We start from the raw sequence: 27824 nt of genomic DNA, 5'->3' as shown, positions 1-27824 counted from the left end.
TATAAGTCATTATTACTTATGACCGATACACAGGCTAACTGCACACATAATAAGATTTTTGTATAAATGGTCTGTTTGATGTCTGATCTGTGTTATAAGCAGGTGTATAATCCTATTATGGTAATTTCTATAACTTAATTACGGGAATTATATAACTAAAAATAGACGGGATTTAAAAGTCATGCGAGTTACTGGCCTACAACAATTAATTTTGTGGTCAAGTGTAACCCAATACCAATAACAACCTTTCTAGGTAGAATAATATTGGCAGTATTTAAATAAATGTAACAAAACATACAAAAATAGAATACAGAGTAATAAAACCCACACAAAACATCACAAGCATTTCTCATATCATACACCATAAAACACTATCAATACGAACATCAATGAAATATGTTCAAAAACATCAAAAGCGTTTTGAATATCGTTCATACAGGACATGATTAATACACCTCCAACCCTAACATCAATAAATAAAGGTCTATGAGTGAAAGTGTACAATCAGTTAACACACTAATTATGGACAGCAGTGACGTATACCTCCTCATACCACACATACTTCACCCTAGTATTCACACACCCTCCTCCAGACCCTCAATTTCTAGGCAACACTTTCCTTGTGTTATTTTAACATCCATTACTGGTATGTGTACTTTTGTTATATTGATTAGCTCTCTACGGTAAATGTCCTGTAATTTCTATCCCATTTCAATATCAAGTTAAAATTTCATCCATTCACATTTTCATTTAGATTTCGCTTTTCTTTAAAAAACAAAACAAAACAAAATCAATCCAAAATCAAAATGCCTCAATTTGTGTACTGTACCTTATTGTACCATTTTGGGGGTTTAGAATTACAAAAATACAAATATTATCTATTTTTGAAAGAAATTAAAGAACATTTACCACAGATTTTATTTCAACCATTACTGATGGATCACTGTAGTGCCGGATCAATCATTTTTCAGGAAAGGCTTATCTAAAGTCCATCACTTCCGTGTTTGATGGAAAAAGCCTAACATTGATTTATCCTGACATATCAATAGGGATGTTTGCTCAGTTTTTATTTCCACTACATAGTCCTGTCACATGTTGGTGTGGGCCAATGTTTCATCAATGAATGGTACTGCTTAGCTGTATACATCCGTCAGGAAAATTCTCATAAATTATATGTATATATTTTTTATCATGCACTGTTATTAAAAAAGCATGAAATCAGATCCATGTTTTATTTGAAGTATGAAAAATTTACAGATTTTTTCAGTTCAAATATAAATTAAGTAATAATCATAAATTTCAACACATTTTCAGATCCAAAAATATTTTTTTACTAGGGTTTTATTTATCTTTGTGAATTAATAGTATTTTCTAACTGATATGGCTGGTGAAGAAAGTGAGTTAAAATTTACTAACATATAAAGGTTTAATCTCAAACAAAAGCTCAGTTAAAAACCTATTAGAACACAAGGCCAAGCACTATTCTGACGATGTAATTCATCTTACCAGTGACTTGAGAATCTGTATAAAGGCGGAGAATAGACAGTTATACAACAGAAAAAATAAGTACAAACAACTCTTCGACTAATCTTTATTTCTTCTCTTTTTTGGAATTGTAAATATTATAAATTAAAAATATATCTTTGATTAAATACAACTTGTACAGCAGGAATCACAATGGTAAACTGTAATCATACTTACATTAGTGTAATCTTATTTTAGCACAGAAACCAGTGGTCAGTATTTGAGTACAAGACCCAATCCACTTGATCCTTCCAATTGATAAAAAAAATTACTTAAAATGAAAATTAAATATTAACAGTGATGGTGGATGTATTATAAGTGTTCAGGTTTTAGACCACTGATAATATAAATGCCAAAATAAGATTACCACTTATATGAATATGTCTGCAGTATCCACATAGCAACAGCACCAGTCCAGAAAGCAGTTAGGTAGCAGGTATCCATTCAGGATTGACCACACAGTTTTTTGTTAAGCTGGCTGAAATGGCCAGACCATCAGGTTTTTTTCAATTAAGAAATATTGTGAGATTTTCAGGTTAAACAATCTTTTGAAAAAAGCACAGCCCAGATAATATATACAAAGTCAGCCACAGTCAAGAAAATTAATCAAGGGGGTGTATGTTCAACAGAATATTTTATTCATTTCCTTTCATATATTTTTTTCTTTTCCTTTCATAATTCTATCTTGCCTAAAGGTATTAAGAAATTTCCATAATTTTTATTACTATCTTATCCATAAAACATTTTTTCTTTAAACATTTAATGAATGAAAGTTTCTGAATTGATTATATTTACCACAGAAATAGATTTTTCTAAAAAAAAAGCTGACTTCCTTTTCTAGGTTTTGGTAATTCTATAACAACTGGCCACCTTTTGATCTTTTTTTTATTAAAGCCATGCATTAACGTATATATAAATATGTTCAGGTCATCTGTCAGTTGTAACCACAGTTAGGCAATAACGTTCTTTGTACAACAACTTTTACCTAAATCATCATGCAGATATAACTAATTGAGAAATATTTTCTGTATTAATCCACTATATGTTTTCTCTTGAAAACGTTTTGTGAAATATATTTTTTGAGTGTTTTAGGAGTTTTATTTGTGCACTCCTTATGTTAGATGTTGAATATCATTGTTATTTTTCAAGCACTGGATAATTAATCCAAAAACCTGTACAAAGATATTGATTTTGTCTCATCCAACCTTGAGGGTAGCCTTTCAAACACACTAACATATTTTAATCATCTAGTGTTCAAGCTTCCAGAAAATCCTGGACTTCATAAGTCTTAAGAATCATGAAAAAATATCATGATTAAATTCCCTAAAAAACATCTATATGTAAAAAAGTTACACTCAGGTAAAAAAAGTTTAGATAGAATGGAATCAAACCAGCTAAGGAGATTTACGCTATGGACAAACTGAGACATCAGGTCGGGGTGAGCAATCCTCATCAGCTGGATTCTAATTTCTAAGATTACATCCTAATCCTCAAAAATGTCTACTTCATTGTAATTTATTATCACCCCTAATTAAGGCCTATATTAAATTTAATAATATTGGAAGTCATTATTTAAAAATCAAACAAAGTTGCAGTGATTCTAGATCGATTCTTTAATAAATTGTACAAAAAACAAAAACAAAGTAAATGAAATAGTTTGAGTTAAGACAGTACATGTATTACGGTGAGTGGGTTGATTTTAAGCGGAAGCAAAACAAAATTTTATTTTAGGCATTATAATGTATCTTTCAACAGAAGCAATTGGCACAAATACAAATATCTAGAAATATATTAGAAAAATATGTAGAAATTTAAACATATATGTTTTAAGATTAATTTTGATAAATATATCTATAAAGAGCACTACTTGGTGGAGAAACGCAACATCTGCATAAATTATTTAAATATTCCACATGGATCTCTACTGACAGGTATACCACCTGACCTTTCAACTCTAAGCTTTTGTTTATTCCTTACCTTTAAACTCTAAGCTACTGTTTACTCCTGACCTTTAAACTCTAAGTAACTAGGTTTTACCTCCTCACCTTTTACCTCTAAGCTACTGTTTACTCCTGACCTTTAAACTCTAAGTAACTAGGTTTTACCTCCACAACTTTTACCTCTAAGCTACTGTTTACTCCTGACCTTTAAACTCTAAGTAACTAGGTTTTACCTCCTCACCTTTTACCTCTAAGCTACTGTTTACTCCTGACCTTTAAACTCTAAGTAACTAGGTTTTACCTCCTCACCTTTTACCTCTAAGCTACTGTTTACTCCTGACCTTTAAACTCTAAGTAACTAGGTTTTACCTCCACAACTTTTACCTCTAAGCTACTGTTTACTCCTGACCTTTAAACTCTAAGTAACTAGGTTTTACCTCCTCACCTTTTACCTCTAAGCTACTGTTTACTCCTGACCTTTAAACTCTAAGTAACTAGGTTTTACCTCCTCACCTTTTACCTCTAAGCTATTGTTTATTCCTGACCTTTAAACTCTAAGCTACTGTTTACTCCTGACCTTTAAACTCTAAGTAACTAGGTTTTACCTCCACAACTTTTACCTCTAAGCTACTGTTTACTCCTGACCTTTAAACTCTAAGTAACTAGGTTTTACCTCCTCACCTTTAACCTCTAAGCTACTGTTTATTCCTGACCTTTAAACTCTAAGTAACTAGGTTTTACCTCCTCACCTTTAACCTCTAAGCTACTGTTTATTCCTGACCTTTAAACTCTAAGTAACTAGGTTTTACCTCCTCACCTTTTACCTCTAAGCTTCTGTTTACTCCTGACCTTTAAACTCTAAGCTACTAGATTTATCTCCTGACCATTCAACTCTAACCTACTGGGTTTACCTCCTGACATTTCAACTCTATGTTACCTAGGCAGCATTCCGTATTGTAAAGTCTACGTAGATGGACATAGAGTTTTCTATTATGAACAATAATCTACAAAATCCATCTACATTGAGCTATGAAAAGTAAAAAAAAAAAAAAAGTCTTTCTAAGCAATCTAAAATGTCGACACAATGCCCTCAAAATGTGAATATTTGCTACTAATATCTGCATTTTCACAATTATGAAATTTGTGAGATATTTAAATGTACACAGTTTGACTCCATTTGTATGCTCAGAATTCGTTCTTCTCAAGAGAGAAACACAATTAACCAAACAATGTTTGTCCCAGACCCAGTGCCGCAATAATGACTGTCTCCAGGTAATTCAGGGTAAGTAAGTCCATTTTGCATACATACTGTACTAAGACTCTAAGATCCTGAATGCTGCCTAGGTAGAGTAAAGGTGACCTCCTGACCTTTGTACACTAACCTACCAGGTATAACAATTTAGCAATAAGTGCTAGGTAAGCAAATGACATTATTTTACTTTGTTTCACTAATCAAATAGTGATGATCAGTTGTTGATCTTGTAAATAATTCTCAATACATAATTAAATGTCTTAAATCAGACTTGTATCAACGAGTATAAATTAAAAAAAAATCAACACCTAGATGACTTAGCTTGGTAACTGTGAACATCAATAGCCATGGAAGACAAAGATACAAAACACCAAAACTAAAGTCTAAAGTTAACAATAGGAACAAACTTTAGACTGGATTACAGTGTTACTTCGCCTTCGTAGAGGATCTTTCATCTGGATTTCCCCCTCATCTACTTGTGTTGTTTGATCCATTAATTTCATGGCATATTATCAACAGGGGTATTCTCATAGAAAAATTCTAAATGAAGAGTTGCCAAGAAACATTACTCTTTAACATTGTAAATCATTAAAACATGAGATTAAAAAGGGTGGCAATGTTAATTTTATCAATTCAAAAAGTCTCAAACAATGCAGAAAACAGTACACATATATTATCATGAGTACATTTTATGTGAATAAAAAAAATACCATATTCTTAGGAGTATATTCTAAAAGGAATTATAACTATATGTAAATGTAACAGCTAAGTCTTACAGCGATATGGTATAAATAACATTTATCTACAGCTGAGTTATACAGCAATGTTGTAAATAAATCTAAAAATAAATAAAAAATCCATGCATTACAATAATCAAGCTCACACATCTGTCAACATATTCACCACATGCCAGTGTTAAACATCACTCGGTTACTAACACTGTAGACTTGTATACAAATGAGATTCAATGTAAGCATACACACCAGCTCAAACAAAATAATAACAAATGCAAAATCAATTATTTTTAGGTTTCAATACTTGTATAATCTCTTGCAGATGGGAGCTGTTTCAATGAATAGAGCATTATCATGAGAAAAAGGTCAACATGGTGCTTTAGGTCATCAACGGGAAAACATGGACGGACTTAACAAATGCTTTAACAGAAATGAGAGTATCTGAGACGTACAACTGGTGCATACAAAGTTTGAAGTTCATTAATTGTCACATATCATTACAAAAATAAATGAGTAAAAATATGAGTTGCGTCAGTAACACTACAACAATATGGCCACCATAATTCATTTCACAAACAAACAGATGAGATTGTTTTCCAGGAGTTCATGGAATCATGAACACTCTCCTTGTAAACTTTTATTGGGCACTGGAAGAGGGGATGGTTGATAAATTGGTCACAGGTACATTTAAAGGATTACAACTAAAACCTGCAGTCCTTTACAAATAGTTGAAATGGATGTAATGAAGACAAAGGGGAGTTAACATTGTTGTGTATTTGATATATAAAGCACTAACTGATGATTCAAGAAAAATTCTGCCAATCAGGCTTTGGGGAACACAACTACAGCTGGACCAACAGATACTTAGAGCATGCAGACACGCCCCCTACCCCTCACACACGCCACGGACACACCCACACCCAGTTAGAAGCGCGGTCAGTATGATGTGAGTGAGCACCATCACCTACCCTTGAGTGTAAGTGTCCTCTCGATCCGGCGGTCTTCCTGACCGGTGTCCAGCCACCTACAACACAAAATATAGCCTTGGTTTAGACAGTGTAGAAGCAAATACACCACAGAAATATACAGACAGTTCAATACAGGTGTAAACTTGTATTGTGTTCATCATATAAAGCCTTTTATCTAATAAAGTTGGAAACATCAAGTCAGTTAAACTGAGTATAAACATGTATCATGTACAGGTATGTTGATATTACATAGATTTAAAATGTTAATTTATTACATATAATAACAAGAAGATAATATTTCACATTTATTTAACCAACTGATTGATTGATAGAAGTAATACAGAACCCTAGGTAGCCACATAAAATGCTCTGTAGCAACATACAATAAAAGGTTGTCATTTCACAACTCTAAGTGGTCCTACCCAACCTTAAATAGTCCCCTACTCAGCCTTGGGTAGTCACACACAATCTAATGTGGCCACACAGAACCTTATGTGGCTACACACAACCCGTAGTAGCCCCACTCAGCCTTGGGTAGCTACACGAAACCTTATGTGGCTACACACAACCCGTAGTAGCCCCACTCAGCCTTGGGTAGCTACACACAACCTTATGTGGGTACACACAACCCGTAGTAGCCCCACTCAGACTTGGGTAGCTACACACAACCTTATGTGGCTACACACAACCCGTAGTAGCCCACTCAGCCTTGGGTAGCTACACACAACCTTATGTGGGCACACACAACCTTATGTGGCTACACACAACCCATAGTAGCCCCACTCAGCCTTGGGTAGCTACACACAACCTTATGTGGGTACACACAACCCGTAGTAGCCCCAGTCAGCCTTGGGTAGCCACACACAATCTTATGTGGCCACACAGAACCTTATATGGCTACACACAACCTGTAGTAGCCCCACTCAGCCTTGGGTAGCTACACACAACCTTATGTGGCTACACACAACTCATAGTAGCCCCACTCAGCCTTGGGTAGCTACACACAACCCGTAGTAGCCCCACTCAGCCCTAGGTAGCTGTGTAAAACCCTATGTGGCCACATGCAACCCATAGTAGCCGACTCACTGACGCAGAACTAGGTAAGTTACACAATGCCCTCAGTAGGTTACACACTGGCCTTAGTTGATTACACACTGCCCTTGGTAGGTTCACACTGCCCTAAATAGGTTACACACTGCCCTTGGTAGGTTACACACTACCCTAAATAGGTTACACACTGCCCTAGGTAGGTTACACACTGCCCTTGTTAGGTTACACACTACCCTAGGTAGGTTACACACTGCCCTACATAGGTTACACACTGCCCTAGATAGGTAACACACTGCTCTAAATAGCTAACACACTGTCCTAGGTAGGTTACACACTGCCCTAGGTAGGTTACACACTGACCTTAGTAGGTTACACACTGCCCTAGGTAGGTTACACACTGCCCTAGGTAAGTTACACACTGCCCTAGGTAGGTAACACACTGCCCTTGGTAGGTTACACACTGCCCTAGGTAAGTTACACACTGCCCTTAGTAGGTAACACACTGCCCTAGGTAGATTACACACTGCCCTAGGTAGCTTACACACTGCCCTAGGTAGGTTAAACACTGCCCTAGGTATGCTACACACTGCCCTAGGTAGGCAACACACTGCCCTAAATAGGTTACACACTGCCCTAGGTAGGTTACACACTGCCCTAGGTAAGTTACACACTGCCCTAAATAGGTAACACACTGCCCTTGGTAGGTTACACAATGCCCTTAGTAGGTAACACACTGCCCTAGGTAGATAACACTCTGCCCTAGGTAGCTTACACACTGCCCTAGGTAGGTTAAACACTGCCCTAGGTATGCTACACACTGCCCTAGGTAGGTAACACACTGCCCTAAATAGGTTACACACTGCCCTAGGTAGGTTACACACCGCCCTAAATAGGTTACACAATATTATACAAGAATATTCTAACCAACATGAAATTTAATACACACCTGTCACACTCAAAGATGTACTTCTCCTGAGCATCATCCCCCTGCTGTACTACAATCTGGTCCAGGTACCATCCCTGGCCATCAGCAGTCTCCTCATGACCCACAATGCACCGCTGAGGACGACCAATCGATACTGCCTCCACTTCAAACACATCCACCTAAAAGTACAATGGGCAACAAGTTTTGTCAACAAGTTTTATTTTTCAAAACACATATATAATAGGACACACTTAAATGATTTTTAAATTTGTTAAAGAGGACAACATATTTCCTTAAAAAACATTCTGCTTTAGGCTTTGAAACATTTTTCAACCTTTCATTAAACAGACGAATCTTGAAATGTTTATCAAGATAGCCTTTGCACAACATCAAACTTATAACTGTTCATTATGTGTTTAAACTATTAGATGAAATATAAACCTTTGAAGCATTTATTATAAACGATGTATTTTATATTATCTCATTTGATTGAGGTTAAGGACTAACCTGGCCACGACGAAACTTTTGCTTGTTGCTGGATTTGAGCAGAAGTCGCTTTCCTATGTCCCCATCATCCCCAAACAAGTTGAAGTAGACACTTGCTTCAGTCTCCGAACCAATTTCATTTCCTGTCTGGACCCTCACCTTATACTTGATTACTGGTAAACACAACAGGAATCATATATAAAATAATGTGACTGAAATAAAATCATAGGAAACAGTTAAACCTGCCCAAGCAAAACCAGTCTTGATACAGACAAGAGGTCTTTATAGGCAGTTTGCTAGAAAAAAGAAAGAAGCATTTACACATTATGAATCAAAAGTGACAGATTGTTATAATAGACATTGTCAGGTGGTTGAGGTAGAATTGGGGTAGATTTAGTCACTTGGTGGTTAAAGACAGGTGGTAGCTAGGTTGTAGTTATATACTTGTTATATATAAAGACAAGTGGTACTTATAGACAGGTGGTAGCTGGGTTGTAGTTATATACTTGTTATATATATAGACAAGTGGTAGTTATAGACAGGTGGTAGCTAGGTTGTAGGTATAGACTTGTTATAGATATAGACAAGTGGTAGGTATAGACAGGTGGTAGCTAGGTTGTAGTTATATACTTGTTATATATATGGACAAGCGGTAGTTATAGACTTGTTATATATATATACAGGTGGTAGTAATAGACAGGTGGTAGCTAGGTTGTAGTTATATACTTGTTATATATAGACAAGTGGTAGTAATAGACAGGTGGTAGCTAGGTTGTAGATATAGATTTGTTATATATATAGACAAGTGGTAGTTATAGACAGGTGGTAGCTAGGTTGTTGTTATAGACTTGTTATATATATGGACAAGTGGTAGTTATAGACAGGTGGTAGCTAGGTTGTATTTATAGACTTGATATATATATAGACAAGTGGTAGTTATAGACAGGTGGTAGCTAGGTTGTAGTTATACACTTGTTATATATATGGACAAGTAGTAGTTATAGACAGGTGGTAGCTGGGTTGTAGTTATATACTTGTTATATATAAAGACAAGTGGTAGTTATAGACAGGTGGTAGCTAGGTTGTAGTTTTAGACTTGTTATATATAAAGACAAGTGGTAGTTATAGAAAGGTGGTAGTTGGGTTGCAATAACAGGCACGTGCTAGTTACAGGCCAGCAATAGTTATAGTTATAGACAGGCGGCAGTTACAGAGAGTGGAAGTTATAGGAAGGCTGAAGTTATAGAATGGTAGTACTGTACAATAATGGTAGTCATAGAGAGGTGGTATAATGGCTGGTAGAGATAGACAGATGGAAGTTATAGATTGATAAAAGTTAAAGACAAGCAGTTGTTACAGACAGATCTACGGTGGTATACAGACCGTTGTTAACCCTTTCATCCCTAGGTAACTTTAGTAGACTCTACCATACATTTATCTGGAAGGGTCCATTCTGGTCTACAGTGGTGAAATGGTTAAAGAGGACAACATATTTTCCTTAAAAAACATTCTGCTTTAGGCTTTGAAACATTTTTCAACCTTTCATTAAACAGACGAATCTTGAAATGTTTATCAAAATAGCCTTTGCACAACATCAAACTTATAACTGTTCATTATGTGTTTAAACTATTAGATGAAATATAAACCTTTGAAGCATCCCATGGCTCAAACTGATTTTTAGAAGCCATAGTGTCCAGGTGACCAGACTTTTATTGTAGAAATGTTCAATGTACAACCAATATCTTGTTGAAGACGATGCACAGGAAACATATGCCAGGTACAAGTACCATTATTTCACAAGCAACCAAAACGTTTCACTGGTTGTACACTCTACATAGAAACTGATATACCGGGTACCGTTAAGTTACTAGCGACACATGGAACAGACAAATCTCCTGCCTATATGTTCATAGCTCAAAATTAAAGCTGCAGAGTCTATTCTAATCAACAACTGGGAAAATGGTCCAGTGTAAAAATATAACTGAACAATTTTATAAAAAACACTTACAATTACGGGAGTCAGTGCCTTGTTTGGTGACGGGCATTTCTCGCATGTTCTGCTGGTCCTCATGAGCGGTGGACAGCCATTTGTTAAAATTGAACTCCAGCACCTCATTTGAGGTCAGGTTCTCAAACACAACATCATCTACCTTCCAAGAGGCATCAGTTCCCTTGGGAGTCAGTTCCAGTCTGATCTTTTTTATTGTACCAACTTTCTGTAGATTTGCCTGAAAATTAACAATGCAATATTGGACAAGCCACAGAAAACAGCATAAGTCTATGACTGAAACCTTGAATACTGTCATACTGGTAACATTAACATTGAATAATATCATACCTGTGACAGAAATCTTTATTTTCAAGTTTCACTGCTGTTTAAACTCTGTGTCATACAAAATGACTCTCACACCCACAAAATTATTAGGAATGTTTCAATCTTATCATACCAGACCTTATTAAACTATAAGTTCTTGAACAATATCCTATATAAAATCTAAAATAAAGGAAATACCCTAATAAAATATAGCCCCTACTTACCCTGAACTCATCCTTGTTGCCTTCCTGGAAGATTTCTTTACTCGGAGCCCCAAGTGGGATAGCACCAGAGTTACCCCGGTCTCCATACACAACCAGAGCAATGTCTCCATTCTTCAGTGTGTCTTTGGTACTGATATTGATACTCCAATCTCCAACTGAAATACACAGGTGAAACAGGGTCAACATTTAAAGTAACATAAAGGTATCATACTATGGACCCTTATACAGGAAGGTCTACAGTAGGGTATTATGTATTTCTGAATCTATACCTTATAATACTGGTTTGTGGGGTGGCACAATGGATAGCGCACTCAACTTTCACAAAGACAGCTGGGGTTTTGATTCCCCGACCGGACGTGAAACGGTATGGGGTCACTTGCCCTACCATGTGGGTTTTCTCTGGGAACTCTGGTTTCTTTCCACATTAAGACCCCCAGGGCATTACCATGCCAACAAATGTGATTAATATATGTTAAAAAAGCTTGTTTTACAACTGTTGTGAAATAGATGAAGTGTAACTTATATTGCCACCATTGTGGTAAGGAAATAAAGGACATAAATCCCTTTTTTAAAATAATAGCATTTTATCTGTTTTTCCAACAAAAACTCTAATGCTATCATGAGGCTAACTCATATCCATCATCCCCCACAACCACCACCTTATAAAGTAGAAAATGTCTGTAAGACATAAATGCCCCCGCTGCCATGTGAAATTAGTTTCAGTGTTCTATAAAAAGTTACACCCACTTTGATCTTGATACCCTGAAACATGAATACACACAAGGTACTACACTTAAAGTTGATTTTAATATTCATATAATTTTTCTGTATGTTATTACCATCTCAATAACATATTGAATGAAGTTGCTAAGTGTTTAAATTGAATCAGTAGATGATTTTCTATATATAGCAACAGTGACCTTGGCCTTGACCTTGGATCCCTGAAATGCAACGATGTCCGAAGTATACCCATACTTGACCTTTGTATAAAGTTTGACAAAAATCCATGAAAGAATGAAGTTGCAAAGTGTTTAAATTGAATCCGTTCATGATTTTCTATATATAGCAAGTGTGACCTTGGCCTTGACCTGGGATCCCTGAAATACAACGATGTCCGAAGTATACCCATACTTGACCTTTGTATAAAGTTTGACCAAAATCTGTCAAAGAATGAAGTTACTAAGTGTTTACATTGAATTGGGACGAGACGGGACGGACATGGGTAACACTATATGCCCCCCCCCCCCCCCCCCATTGTATGGCGGGGGCATAAAAATGCTACCTGTAATGATCTTAGCCAAGTGACTTCAAGTTTTCTGGCTTACAAACACCAGAATTATTTGTAGAGAATACAAGAGGCCCATGGGCCTTAACGCTCACCTGAGTTATGTAAAAACTGATGTTATCGATGTTGCCAAATGAAAAAGAAATCATTTTGTAACAAAGGTAACTTGAACTACATGTAATGCAAAAGTAGTGTGAAAGATCTGGGTAGTATGTACTATATACGAATAGTGGTTTCTGTCAGTCAGCTTAATTTAGGTAAAGCACCTTAAGACCCTTCCAATTTTGAACAGTATTCTAATGAGGATTCTACCATATCTGGATCTTGAGAAGAAGATTTTTGAAATTTTAGTCAATTTGACCCTTTTTGGCCCCGTCCCTCAGGCCCCTGGGGGCTGGGGACCATATAATTCACAATTAAACGATAGTCAAGTTTACCCCCTCCCCAGGGGGAAACATGAGACTCCAGGGTCATGAAATTCACAATTTTGGTTGACCTTTAGCCATGGAAGGTTTCTACAAAATTTCATTGAAATTGCTTCAGGGGTTTTGGAGAAGTCAGAAATGTAAATTGTTTATGGACGCATGACGGACGACAGATGCCGCCGGACAAAAAGCGATCACATTTGACAGATGCCGCCGGACAAAAGGCGATCACAATAGGTCACTTGAGGTAGCAGAGTACAGTAGAAATGGCTTGACCCTAAATATAAAGAGCATGTCTCGGATAAACATGGATAGCGGATTCATCCTGCACAACACACCTACATATATATATTTATCACATACCTGTTAAATCTTGTTATAGTAGTACAAGAAATTTTCAGAGCATGAAATACAACGTTCTGTATTGCAATGTGCAATACGGAATGTTGTATTTACCTACTATTCAAAACTACTTTTTATCAGAATCTCCTTGTCATGGTGAACTGAAAAGTTCCTGTTTTTTTTCAAAAAATATCAAAGTTTATAAAATCTTTGTATCGATCTCAACCAAATACGGAAGGTATGTGATAAAATCAAGACCAAACACAAAACAGAAAGCACTCATTTATTGCGTGGACGTATATATTCACTCGTGAATATATTCTTTCGCGCAATAAATGAGTGCTTTCTGATTCGTTAGAAAAACACAAGTGTGTGGTCTTGCATAAATATTTATAAACTACATTTTGAATACATTTTTTTAGAAGAATGAATATTTTTTCAAAAAGTGATTTCCCCAGATTTGGGACTTGTGAAACATGGTTACCACATCAAAAAATGCAAAAAAATGATTTTTAACCCAAAATTTGACCCACGCAAACAGTATTTTTTTTTTAAAACCTGTCTTAAATTAAATATCACTTACTCCGTCACAGAAATACTCACGTTTTAGCATAGGTCGTCAAACTGGATTTTTCACAATATTTACACATGTGCCGAGTACAAAAATAGACTACATGAAAAGCTAGATTCGTAAATGGCCAAAAATGAAGTTTCAAGCCAAATTCAATATATTTGTTTTTTTAAATGTAAAGCCCACATAGTCCAATTCATCATGTATATGCCAATTTTAGAGCTGATTTTTTTTTTAACTTTTGATACATGTACTATTACAGGGGTTATTCATTGTACAAAAATATCACCCATGGCCACCGTACGCTACTGTACACTGCTACCTAAGACTTTGTCTCAGGTGACCTAAAAACATTATCAAACCAACTCACAATTTACATGTTAGTCACAAACAAAACGACATGTCACGTGCATGTCACATGTGGGTCCCTTACTAAACAACAATTCACATGTATTATACTCTCAAACCAAACGACATGACCTTGCACATGGGTCCCTTACTAAACAATAATTCACATGTATTATACTCTCAAACCAAACGACATGTCATATGTGCATGGGTCCCTTACTAAACAACAATTCACATGTATTATACTCGCAAACCAAACGACATGTCATATGTGCATGGGCCCCTTACTAAACAACAATTCACATGTATTATACCCTCAAACCAAACGACATGTCACATGTGCATGGGTCCCTTCCTAAACAACAATTCACATGTATTATACTCTCAAACCCAACGACATGTTACATGTGCATGGGTCCCTTACTGAACAACAATTCACATGTATTATACTCTCAAACCAAATGACATGTTACATGTGCATGGGTCCCTTACTAAACAACAATTCACATGTGTTATACTCTCAAACCAAACGACATGACCTTGCACATGGGTCCCTTACTAAACAATAATTCACATGTATTATAGTCTCAAACCAAACGACATGTCATATGTGCATGGGTCCCTTACTAAACAACAATTCACATGTATTACCCTCTCAAACCAAACGACATGTCACATGTGCATGGGTCCCTTACTAAACAACAATTCACATGTGTTATACTCTCAAACCAAACGACATGACCTTGCACATGGGTCCCTTACTAAACAATAATTCACATGTATTATAGTCTCAAACCAAACGACATGTCATATGTGCATGGGTCCCTTACTAAACAATAATTCACATGTATTATGCTCTCAAACCAAAAGTCATTTAAGACACGAGACAAGACATCTGTGAATTAATGCTACACGGACAAAATTTAATGTAACAAACCAACAATATGGTTATATGTAATCACAACTCGTTACAACAATCAAGGTCCAATGCCGTGTACATCAAAACTTGGAATCTGGAAACATATGTATATCATGTCAATAATTTGAAGCCATGAAATTTTAGTACTTTCCCAAAATGTCAGCAAAGATGCCAAGTTTTATTGTACGGCCAACACAGTATTAGTCTCCGGACCACTTACCTTTGACCACAGGTTTGGAACCTTCTGATACATATACTACAAAGTACCAACAGATACAGCTGCTGTTATTTACTGCTTCAGTAACCTTTAGTTTCTACTAGCCATAATTATCCAGACAAATAACACCACAACTTTAACAGAACTTCTCCATTTTTAATAAAAAACAGAAGTTGACCCCAACATTCAAAAATAATTTTTATAAATGCAAAATATAATACACAATATGAGTTTAAATCAATATTTAAATGAAACAAAGCTTGTATGAAAAGCTACAAAGTCTTCAATACCTGCAAAGTCTACACGGGGGGTGGGGGTGGGGGTGGGTGTCATGTCAACAGTCATTACGCTGTCAGTCTGCCGACTCTGCATCAAGGCGTTCTCCTCCACTTGTTCTGTACTACGTAACTTAGGAACACCAACTGTCAGGGTAGGAAGGAATGTTAATTAATAGTTATTCTCTCTGCAAGATTTTGTCAAAATTGTTCAAAAATTGTGTTGAAATATATCAGTACCTCTATCAATGCCTTACAAGCAAATGATATGTTACCACAATAGTTTGGGTATAGCATGTGTTTTATATTGAGGGATATATGTAGCGATTTAAGATGTTTGAAATTATGAATAGATTATGTTCATTGAAAAAAATATCTATATATAGGCTTATAGGTTTGTAATTTTTACAGTTGAAATATTATGTGACATAATCCACTATAAAACCATTGTGGAAAAGCTAGTGACTTACATTCAATGACGGAAGGGTAGAGCCAGATGTTGTTGACACCAGTGTCCACTGTAGGCCACACACGGCCATCTGGCTTCATCCCCAGGTACAGCCCACGTTGTGTCACAGACTGGAGCGACACATATCCCTGGTCACGGTGCTTCTCAACCATGAAGTGGGAGTACTCATTACGCTCACCCTGCAAAACGTCAATGTCAAAGGTCATGCAATAATTTCAATTGGAGCTCCAAGACCCCTTTCGCATATCCGGTTCAACTATTACAACCAGCTGAACCTGAAAAGAAAACTACAGGCTCAGATGTGAACTGAGGCTGACCTCTAGAAAATTTGGCACATGCAAATGTAGTCTGTAATGGGCCTGGCTGAAACTAAAATGCTGACTATTGCTAGTTTGCACTATTCCTGAATAAAACAAGGTTGAATCATATATACATTTAAAGATACGGTATAAAATTAAGTGGATGAATGAAAGGAGGAAATATCAATATTGATATATTTTCATGTATTTGTTACAAAACTCTGGAACCGTGCATTTTCAGCATTTAAGTCCAGTTCAATAGGTTTCATTTATCATGGAATATTTCTGCACCACCTGAACCGTTTCAACTGGGATACACGAAAGTAACCCTAGTGATTTCGCACCAATAGGTCAAGGTCATAGAGTAGCTTCAATGGGATTATTCATCTTTCCCTGAGATCACAGATTAAATACATCTGGAATATTCTGTCTCTCATCCAGAGGCCATGGGAACAATGTAGATGTCACAACTTTGTTCCTCAAGACCAGATAGTAGATTTGATGAATTTACTACCTTGACAAGTTTCCTCTCTTACAATTACATTATGACCATAAAAATACTACAGTGTTCAAAATCAATCACACAAGCACTAATTCTGGTATGTGTATTTTTACAAACATGAGTCAGATGACTTAAATATTGAGTTATCTAAGTTTATTTGGCTTAACAAATTATATTTTCAAAACTCACCATACAATCAATTTTGCCATCTTTCATGCGTATGAACTTTCCTGGACTCATCATACTCTCAAACATCCGGATGCCTCCTGTTGAGATCTTGTGCACCCTGAACTGTGCCATCTTGTTCTGTTTGCCTGTGGCCTGCATGGAGTAGTCGTGGTTGATGGTGATGGCTTGAGTGAAGGAGGAGCACAGCATAACAATGCCTCGGTGACGGAACATTCCCTGTGTGACGGGGACAGAAACAGTTACGTAAAGTATACAATGACAGTAACAATAAAACTGTATTAATACACTTTGACTTTAGACATAATTATATTTTCTTGACAGGACCTGTGATGTCACAAAATCAAAGTTACCTACCTTGCAGTAGACAAAGAATCTACGTGTAGGCTCCTTATCCAGAACGCCTCGTACATCATCGGGCTGACCATCTTCACCGAACGTAACAAATTGTAGTGGATTCTTCATTGACTCCAGCATCACTGACCGATCATGCTGGACACGCACACGGAATTCACAATATGGTCCTCCCATACCCTGTCAATGACAATGCACAATATATCAGATTTTAATCTCAAACTTTTCAGTTCAGTACAGTTTACCTTTCAAAGGTGATTGAGAGAACAAAAAAATAGCTAATAGAATATTCCTTTACTGATATAAGGGCAAAATGTTACTTCAAATATTACCCAGAATAACTTTGAGGCAAATAGGGAGAATACTCTGATTCATAAAAAAAAGAGTTTAAAATACTTTGATATCATTCAAATGGATTTCATAAACATCTTTTATTCACATAGGGAAAAAAAGAATGATTTCTTGTTGATTTATTATATATGATCTTAGCAAAGAAAAAACATATCAGTGGCTGAAAAGTTCTTCCCTATGTGAACCAGGTTTTGAGGACATTTAAACCAAGTGGCGATATCAATATTCATTAACATCAATCTCATTAACTTATCTGAAGAAAACTTTGTAATATTTAGAATCCTGTCTAAACCTATCTTTATCTATATAAAATGATCTTTCCTAAATAAGACAACGAGTGTTTATTTCACAATGAAAAATTTGGTCTAAGTGGTGTTTAGTTTAGACGGTTTTCCTTTAAGCTGTATATGGATGCAAACTTTTCATCTACACACGAGTACAGTTACAACACAGCTGACAAGTCTTACCTGCATGGTGATCTTGCCGTTGTCGATGGCGAGGAAGTTCTTAGGCTTTGTGACACTACTGAATGCTCTCACCATGGTCTTTTTCTTCACCACCACATTGTACACAGCTGAAACACACAACCCTCCTCATATTATAACCACTCATCACCCCAGATATGGTATTACATGTATTTACAAAAAGAACATCTTAAATACTTATAACAGTTCCTATATCACATGATAACTTCTTTTAATTAGTTAATACATTTAAAATAATAATATTACATCTAAAACATACCATCGTTGTCAAAGTCATCGGCCAGCGCGTCAACAGTGAGGTTGGATTTCGTGCGGACAGCTTTGTGTGTGACCAGACTGTAGAATTTCACCTTGCCATCTTTCTGGAACTTCCACATCTCATATTCCCACTGCAACACAAACTCGTACGTCACTCGCTCTTGGAGTATAACAGAGTCATCTACCCTTGACATAACAAAGGTCTTAACACTTGAACAACACATGCGGACAAAGGACACAGCACAGCTATTTACCAATATCACATGCCATGTGGACATGAAATTTCTTCCCTGATACCAAACATCACAAGTAATGTTGACACAGTTAAGTCGTCTACCCTTGATACACAGGTTATGTGAAGTTGTTTACCCTTACTACACATATTGTGTGGACACAGCAGAATTATCTACCCTTGAAAACATGTTGTGAAGACAAAGCTGCTTTATCAAACCTCATTTAACATTTCAATGTAAGCAAAGTGGGAGCTGCAGTTTCCTACCCAGAAAATACATGTCATTCGCTCTGTAAGCATAAACATTTTCTATTTTTTCCCCATATGTCAAACAGTTCTGTGGACACAGAAAGTAAACTCCCCTTTTTATACATGTTACAAGTACAACTCCTTCCTAGCACATTAGCAAATATATAACAAATGAAATACCTTTTCAGGATCAAAGGAAAAGTTTTCCAAAACCTTTCAGCACCATCTTAGTGCACAGAAGTGTCTGATGCCCACATATATGCCTATATAGGATGCCTTATACTCCTATTACACAACTCCTTTAAACATAGCGCTTCCCTGGCTAACAGGGTGTACAATTCCCCTAGCCTGATACTCACGAAAAATCCTGATTGTATTAATTTTGAATATGGATCAGACTTGTAGAATATTTTAAAAACTGCCTGCAGGATGGTGATCTAAATACAAAATTGCATACCCCAGGGCTATACTATATCCCCATTTTCATACCAGACTAAGCACTGAGTACCTAGCCAAAACTTTAAGTGCAAGTGCATAAAGTCAGAGAATGTGCTGACGCAGACAAGTGAACATATATGTTAGATTGCATGTAGTGTTATAATCTTCGTCCTTTGAGCGACCCAAAGGCGCAAAATGATATACACACACAAATGAGGCTTTGTTAGAATGTAAAAGACAAGAAAGAGACAAAAAAAAAGACTGAGAGTGATATTAAGCATGGTAGTTACAATGATGTCAATAGACTGTGATATATATGTGCACCAGAGTTACAGAAAAGTTAATTACAAATGGATGGACAATTGATTAGGTTACCAACAGTTCACAGCTTACACTGTCCGTGACAACAAAGCAGCACGCTATCAATGTTATAGAGCAAAACCGCCTAAACTATGTTTATACTTAAAACTTGTAATACAGATGAAAGCAATACATGTGATATCTGCTCATTTAGTGTTTAAATCACTATTTGATTCTAAATGCTCATTACTTGAAGCGATGATCATATCATGAAGCAGCATTCATAACATGGAGCAGTGCTCATTACTTGAAGCAATATTCATATCACGAAGCAGAGTTCATTACTTAAAGCAGCATTCATTACTTGAAGCAGCATTTATAACATGAAGCAGTGTTTGTGACCAAAGCATGAATCAATGTCTATAACAGTAAACAACATATAAACATAGAAACTATTACTAGTTCCAGTTCTTAGTTCAAAACAACTTCATAGTATGAAACAATATAAAATAACTTGCTGCAGTTGAGTAACTTTAAAGCTGCTGCCATTAATTTCACAGTACTATGAAACAGATGAAGCATCACTAAACGACAATAAATAAGGATGCTCCAGATAATTATACCATAATAATATACAAATGAGTAATAAACATGGAAATTTAACTAACGGAGTAGATCTGATTATAATTACAGATCAATTTTATACTGAAACCAAATATCCAAGCCAACATCGTCAGATTCGTCAGAGATCTCACTCACATTTCGTTTTTCGAGTATGTCATCCATGTATTCTTCCTGTACTTTCAGCTCCCTCACAATTTTCCCATCATCTTCTCCTTCATCTAGCCACCTAAATAAAACAAAAAGTCATGAAATTAGAATTTAGACCAGACAGACAACTTTCATATTAGAAATATATTTTTGAATAATACACTATCATATTATTCAACATTTAAAAAGCATTTTATATAACTTACGAAATAACGCAGGACATTTCAATTAATCTATTAGGCTCTAAATAGTTTTTCAAATGTTTTCCCGTTTATTTCCCGATTTAAACTGCAACAAAATTGAAGAAGAAATCACAGTGTTATGAAAGATGAAAATGAAAAAGAAACACAGTCAGTACATTAAGCTTGTCTTCTGACCAGTACATCATTAAGTTTAGTATATCTGTATAAGTTTATATCTGTAAGGGATAAGGGATACAATTTCTACATTCACAAAACCAAATTGTGTCTTACTTTCCACAGTAGAAGGTATAGTCATCTGTGGCCTTGCTATTTGGTTCCCTGATCACAACTTTCTCCAGAAACCAGCCATTTCCTAAATACATTGTAAGATTGTAATCTGATGAACCATCAATAACACACAAACAATCTCAATCCAATATACATGTATTATAAAAGTAAATCAACTGGCTAAAATTCATTTTTAAATCAATAGCAAAATAATTTGCTTCAATGAACTACTTTTGTCCTATTGTCAACAAGTTCATGTGATTATTGTCACCAAATGTGTTGGGATGAAAGTCTTGACACATACAGTACACCCCATGCATTTGTGCTAAGTATGACCACGTTCGAGATCATCAATAGTATATTATTTTCTTAAATAACAACAAAAATTTATTTACAATACATATCTACTTTATTTTTACCCTCAATGATAAAAACAAATGGCTTATATTTCATCACTTTGTTTTGTTATAAATGTACATTTATTACCATGATTACTTACCAGAACCGGTACCATCGTGACCAATGATGACCCGCTTCAGACGGCCAAGACTGACAGCCTCCAGAGTAAACATATCCTCCTACAACACGATACCAAACTTTTGATTATGGGTTTTCAAACCTAGCACTAATGAGATGTTATTTAAATCAACAACTCTGTAATCATTATGAAATTAACAGATTTGTGCTTCATTTCAGAACTCCAATATGTTTAATTTATTAAAATATTATTTATTAAAGAAAACAAATGAATTGATAAATTTTGGTTTCATATTTGAATGAGCAAGGTGGAAACTTGACTGGAGGTCGTGCAGCATTGGACACCTACCTGGCCCTGTTGAAAAACTGCATTCTTGGCTTTTGAGAAGAGCTGTCTCACACCAGTATCTCCACGATCACCATATACGGTCATGTACACATTGGCATCTGTCCCAGCATTCCACAGACTTCCTGTATGCACACTAACCTCATACCGCATCACTGTAAAAATATAATAACGAGTCAATATCAACAAAGTAGTAAAGGAGAAGTGTTATTTGTTCAATCATTTAGACCTGAGTAGGGTTTTAACATTGTTGTGACCTGATGAATCCTACAGCCTTGTGCGGAGATAGAATACTCATGTAGATCATGAGATCGGATGTTTTACTCTTACCTCCTAAACTCAACAGGCCCCAGATGGAGAAAAAAAAACCTAAAAGGTTTGACTTTTCACTCTGACCTTATGGCCTATACAGCCAAATGACTTGTTGCATATTGGTCATATGACCTCAAAACCTCATGTATATGAACATTGACATCATGCTTTATTTGGAACTTCATGACAGCATGCTGTGGATGTGTACACCTGCCTGGTAGTATGGGCTCTCTCTTGCGTACAGCTGGCATCTCCCGACAGATCTCCATATCATCCTCGTCTCGCGCCATCCAGCGGTGACACTCAAACCTCAGTTCCTCTGCAGTATGCGTGTCCATCATCTTTACCTACAAAGAGGGACATTGACCATGGTTTTATAATTATCTATACAAATAAACCTTCAACTTTGATACTTTTCCCCAACTCAAAACATTCTTTGAAATTTTTTATGTTTTTCATCATACTATTCAAATCATTGGTTTAATACTTTGATTTGATTTTGTTTTAATCTTGATTTTTAAATCAAAATTTGAAAAATATTTTAAGCTTGAGCTTTGAACTGAAACTGTTGGATTGACGAACCTCATCACACAACCAGCCTGGATTGTCTCCAGAGTTGTCATGTCCGATACGGATCTTATATATCTCTCCTATCGATCCCACAGACACCTATAAAATCAAATCACATATAATACTTACAATTCATAGTTATTATGTATGATGTAAGTCTTCTCATTAAAAAAAAAATTACAATTGAATTCTACCTCAACATATAATGCAATACTAATATCTTTCAAACTTCACCCAGAATACAAAAAAGGAATGCATTCACATTGTGCTTTGACCTTTAAATCTCAAACATTTAATTAAAGAACTAACAGCTGTACTACAATTTATTTAATAATCAGACTGAGTAAATTGTGCATAATTTTAATTCGCGCCACTAATACATACATCAAATGTATCTAGATTTCCACTTTTGAATTGAGTTCCATCTCCGTTTCCGAGTGCAATGGGTCCCGAGTTTCCCTTGTGTCCATACACAGTCAGTGTTACCTGAGCCGGTGTCCCAGTGGATGGGTGTTTGTTGGTCTGCACCAGGACTTTCCATCTACCCTCTAAACACAGGACAGAAAATAAATTACCCTCTAAATACCTGTTTCAAGCACTTGATACCAAATGTACTTCAATTGCCTTACATACAGTTTTGATTTGACAGCTGAACTGGTATAGTCATTTCATATATCTATACAAAGAGGGACTTGTACAGCTGAACTGGTATAGTCATTTCATATACATGTATCTATACAAAGAGGGACTTGTACAGCTAAACTGGTATAGTCATTTCATATACATGTATCTATACAAAGAGGGACTTGTACAGCTGAACTGGTATAGTCATTTCAAATATACATGTATCTATACAAAGATGGACTTGTACAGCTGAACTGGTATAGTCATTTCATACACATGTATCTATACAAAGAGGGACTTGTACAGCTGAACTGGTATAGTCAATTCAAATATACATGTATCTATACAAAGATGGACTGGTACAGCTGAACTGGTATAGTCGTTTCATATACATGTATCTATAGAAAGAGGGACTTGTACAGCTGAACTAGTATAGTCATTTCATATATCTATTCAAAGAGGGACTTGTACAGATGAACTGGAATGGTCATTTCATATATCTATACAAAGAGGGAATTGTACAGCTGAACTGGTATAGTCATTTCAGATACATGTATCTATACAAAGATGGACTGGTACAGCTGAACTGGTATAGTCGTTTCATATACATGTATCTATACGAAGAGGGACTTGTACAGCTAAACTGGGATAGTCATTTCATACACATGTATCTCTACAAAGAGGGACTTGTACAGCTGAACTGGTATAGTCGTTTCATATATCTATTCAAAGAGGGACTTGTACAGCTGAACTGGTCTAGTCATTTCAAATATACATGTATATATAAAAAGATGGACTTGTACAGCTGCACTGGTATAGTCATTTCATATTCATGTATCTATACAAAGAGGGCCTTGTACAGCTAAACTGGTATAGTCATTTCATACACATGTATCTCTACAAAGAGGGACTTGTACAGCTGAACTGGGATAGTCATTTCATACACATGTATCTCTACAAAGAGGGACTTGTACAGATGAACTGGTACGGTCATTTCATATATTTATACAAAGAGGGACTTGTACAGCTGAACTGGTATAGTCATTTCATATATCTATACAAAGAGGGACTTGTACAAATGTCTTGTAATCCTGGATTCTTAAGTTGTTGTTACAAAGTGGGTTTTTTCTTTCTTCTTTTAATGTTAATAGAAGATTTTCTTGACCAAGCCTCTAATAAATTTCAGCTACAAATAGCACTCCTTATCCAACGATGTAAATGTATAATCATTAAACATCTATTGAATATGTTTAAAGCGGGTTCCATACAGCAAAGAAAATGCACACATGTGATATATGCAGAATTTTGACTTCCAAACGTGAAATGACATATAATTATGTTTGTTTGATTTTAATCTTTTTTTCATTCAATATGTTCTGTACATTTGTATTATGTTAGCCACACCAGACACAATGCTATGGGAGTTTCCTCCATTAGCTCTCAACACTACCCTACATAATTTTTGTCAAACAAATGTGAATAAACATGGCATTAAATTACCATCTAAACCATTTACATTTATTTACATTTCTGCATGCCAACAATTAGATCTAATAGGTTCAGTATTTCATCGATATATATAACAACAGGACTTTTATGGAAAATCGTTTTATGTAATTTTTCTTGGCATATTGATTTTAAAACAAATAAACAAAACAAGAATGTGAGCTTGTTTTAATGATAAATTACCAAAGTATGAAAACGAATGCATATCTGTCTTACTACAGCAGAAATAGACACAACTTATTGAATGTCATCATTTAGGCACTCCAGACTACGTTATATATATATATCTGTAAACAATGCATACAATAGTCCTTTGCTGCTTTATCAAAATATGGGACTGTACTTTTGCACTCCTTAGAAAGGGACGTCTCATTCTAATCAACCTGAATATCAATCTACCAAACTTTACCTGAATTAAAATTATCTATAGCACACAATACATCAAGAGCAAATTAACCTTTTACTCCTAGAATACTACTGATGTGCCGGATATAAAATTCCAATGTAAACTTACGAGTTTTTTTTAATCTCTCTCGTCGTTCTTGCATTTTCCTCGCAATCATGTCAGACCCTCCTCCAGTGCTGAGGCCCCCACGAGATAATGCAAGTCTGGACTGGCGTGGTGTGAAGGAGACACCCTCCATAGCTCGGAAAGGTTCTTTCCCTCCTACGATCAATATATCTGGGCCAGTCATCAACTGTTGTAAACTCTTTACCTGTTGTAGTTAATGGTTTTATTACAAATCTCCTACGATCAATAAGACATCAGTAAATAAACAGTTGGAAAAATTAAGAATTACCATACCCTAATTTTATGGTCCATTACAGGCAAAGTTTAATGACAGAAACATGTTTTTTAAATAATCTTGTAACTTCAGTGGAATCTTGTAATCTGAGCATAATCGTGTGCATTTGGAGATAAAAAAAATACTGAAAAGTTTGAAACTGATATTCCCTGTTGCCTAACTTAAAACACTTTTTATTGATCCTTTATGTTATGTAAATTTAAGGTAATTTTTAATTTATGAACAGTTTGCAAAGTCAAGATTAAAATTCTGGACTGTTTCTGGAAACCAAAACTAACATGTGTGGTTCCACAGCAGATAATAGCTCTAATCCAACTATAGAACTATTTTTATTTTCTAATCATAAGAAAAAGTTTGCTACATAGACAATGTTTTCACAAAGTTCCTGTCTATGGACATCCTATAAATACTGACCTCCTTTCCTTCAATGTTGTAAAGGTGCCTAGCAGCAAATTTAACTGTTCCCCCAATATCGTTGAGCACTTGTTCAAATGTCTGGGCAGTCCTTCTGTTAAATATCATGACATGACGGTTTGTTGGGTCCCCATTTCTCATAATTGTCACCTTTTTAGGCATAGAAGAATAATAAGCATATGCCATCTGTGGGTCTCGTTTGCCTGTTTTCCTAAATCGACCCTCTCGTAACCGCGAGTCCCTGACCAAACGGTTGTATGCCCTACGTCCACTTGGAGGTCGAGTTGCATGCCAGATTTCCCGGTTGTCCACTTTGTTTATATCCAATCCTTTCAGTGTATGACGCTGAGTTGAGCAGATGTATTTTTGATCGTTCGTCAGTTGATCAAAACTCTCAACTTTATCTCTTCCTTTAGGTGTGAAAACACTGCGAACACCATAGTTTAACCCTGGCATCCTTTTTGATAATTCACTAAAGAGAGTATCAAGTCTCTTATATTTACGGTCACTGACTGCTACCTTCAATGATTGGAATGTGTAATCATCATCTTTGTAGAAGTAACATATTTTTGCTTGTGCTGGAGCAGTCAAAGATGCACGACTGTGCTGTATAGGATCTTTACGGTTCCTTCCCTCCTCCATACTCTGCGAATCTGACTCAAACAAAGGTTTGAGTTTGCGTGATTTTGGCTTGGCTATCCGCACCTGCTTCTTTTCCCCCACCGTATTGATGGAGGTTGTGTCAGACCCCTCCCCTGGGCCCCTCCCTTTGGAGTCCACAGTGTAAGCGTCGGCCATTACTCTTCAAGTCATCCTCCTAATATGTTGTCAATTAACAAAATTATTAAATTATTATAATTTAAATTATACTTGTAAAATCTGTCAATTGATTCACAACAGACTGGAACAAATACAGCTCTTTCTCTTTAACATTTTTTAACTAAAACAATTCTTTTTTATTGTAAACCTTGGGAAAAAAATATTTTCAAAGCAGTGAAATCTGCAACCTACCATCATATAATTTTACACCTATTAGAACATATATATGCACACTAACTAGTATTTTTCAGGTATTTTATAAACTAATTATACACCCTCTCTTTACCATAGGCATGTCAATCGACAAAGGATATATAAAACTGTATGCACTCATTAAGAAATACTTGATGAATCTGATGTGTATTATATCTCGCACTGGTGTATATTGGGAATCGGAGCTTTAGTCCAACATGAATTATCTTTTCGCGGGCATGCCTATTTTTGTTAATTGGTAATATGATGTTGGTTAATTTAGACTAAAACTCTATAAATACATGCAATCCAACAGATTAAAACGTTGCCTGTGTCGATCTGCATTTGTAATATACCTGGTTTGTACTGGGATGACATATCCGTGTTGTTTACTATCGTTACAGGAAAGTAATCCACATGAAGCAGGTGCCAAATCTCGTTTCTAATCACGTGATTTCGTTTTACAATAGGTCGGTAAATAACTGGTTCTTGTCATTTGTCAACTAATTAGCACGATTTCAATTTGTTATACATTTATGTAAAATCAGTATACAAAAATAAAACCTATATATTAAGTAAAATTTCAATGTTCCTT

General features: G+C 35.8%; 1 protein-coding gene across 3 annotated transcripts in view; it reads right to left on the bottom strand.

Moving 5' to 3' along the window:
- LOC110463269 (lipoxygenase homology domain-containing protein 1-like) overlaps positions 1 to 27664 on the bottom strand; it is an 80651-nt gene extending 52987 nt beyond the window's left edge. For 2 of the 3 annotated variants that reach the window (XM_021517718.1, XM_021517720.1), the window contains exons 1-22: positions 27586 to 27664; positions 26219 to 27035; positions 25513 to 25714; positions 23253 to 23416; positions 22881 to 22967; positions 22513 to 22645; positions 21990 to 22141; positions 21663 to 21741; positions 21167 to 21248; positions 20682 to 20772; positions 18705 to 18834; positions 18428 to 18534; positions 17613 to 17789; positions 17259 to 17474; positions 16270 to 16447; positions 15815 to 15946; positions 11418 to 11572; positions 10888 to 11107; positions 8901 to 9052; positions 8415 to 8572; positions 6419 to 6474; positions 1507 to 1521 (exon numbers count right to left, since the gene is read on the bottom strand). In XM_021517718.1, coding sequence (XP_021373393.1) covers positions 1507 to 1521; positions 6419 to 6474; positions 8415 to 8572; positions 8901 to 9052; positions 10888 to 11107; positions 11418 to 11572; positions 15815 to 15946; positions 16270 to 16447; positions 17259 to 17474; positions 17613 to 17789; positions 18428 to 18534; positions 18705 to 18834; positions 20682 to 20772; positions 21167 to 21248; positions 21663 to 21741; positions 21990 to 22141; positions 22513 to 22645; positions 22881 to 22967; positions 23253 to 23416; positions 25513 to 25714; positions 26219 to 27016 — 3484 coding nt within the window. In that variant the 5' untranslated portion in view covers positions 27017 to 27035; positions 27586 to 27664. The remainder of the gene's footprint in view (positions 1 to 1506; positions 1522 to 6418; positions 6475 to 8414; positions 8573 to 8900; positions 9053 to 10887; positions 11108 to 11417; positions 11573 to 15814; positions 15947 to 16269; positions 16448 to 17258; positions 17475 to 17612; positions 17790 to 18427; positions 18535 to 18704; positions 18835 to 20681; positions 20773 to 21166; positions 21249 to 21662; positions 21742 to 21989; positions 22142 to 22512; positions 22646 to 22880; positions 22968 to 23252; positions 23417 to 25512; positions 25715 to 26218; positions 27036 to 27585) is intronic. The other variant, XM_021517721.1, reaches the window with a different exon arrangement.
- Positions 27665 to 27824: the final 160 nt, after the last annotated feature.

The sequence above is a fragment of the Mizuhopecten yessoensis genome, unplaced genomic scaffold (assembly GCF_002113885.1).
Source record: "Mizuhopecten yessoensis strain PY_sf001 unplaced genomic scaffold, ASM211388v2 scaffold10885, whole genome shotgun sequence".
Classification (NCBI taxonomy): Eukaryota; Metazoa; Mollusca; class Bivalvia; order Pectinida; family Pectinidae; genus Mizuhopecten; species Mizuhopecten yessoensis.
This window is presented reverse-complemented; position numbering and strand designations above follow the sequence as displayed.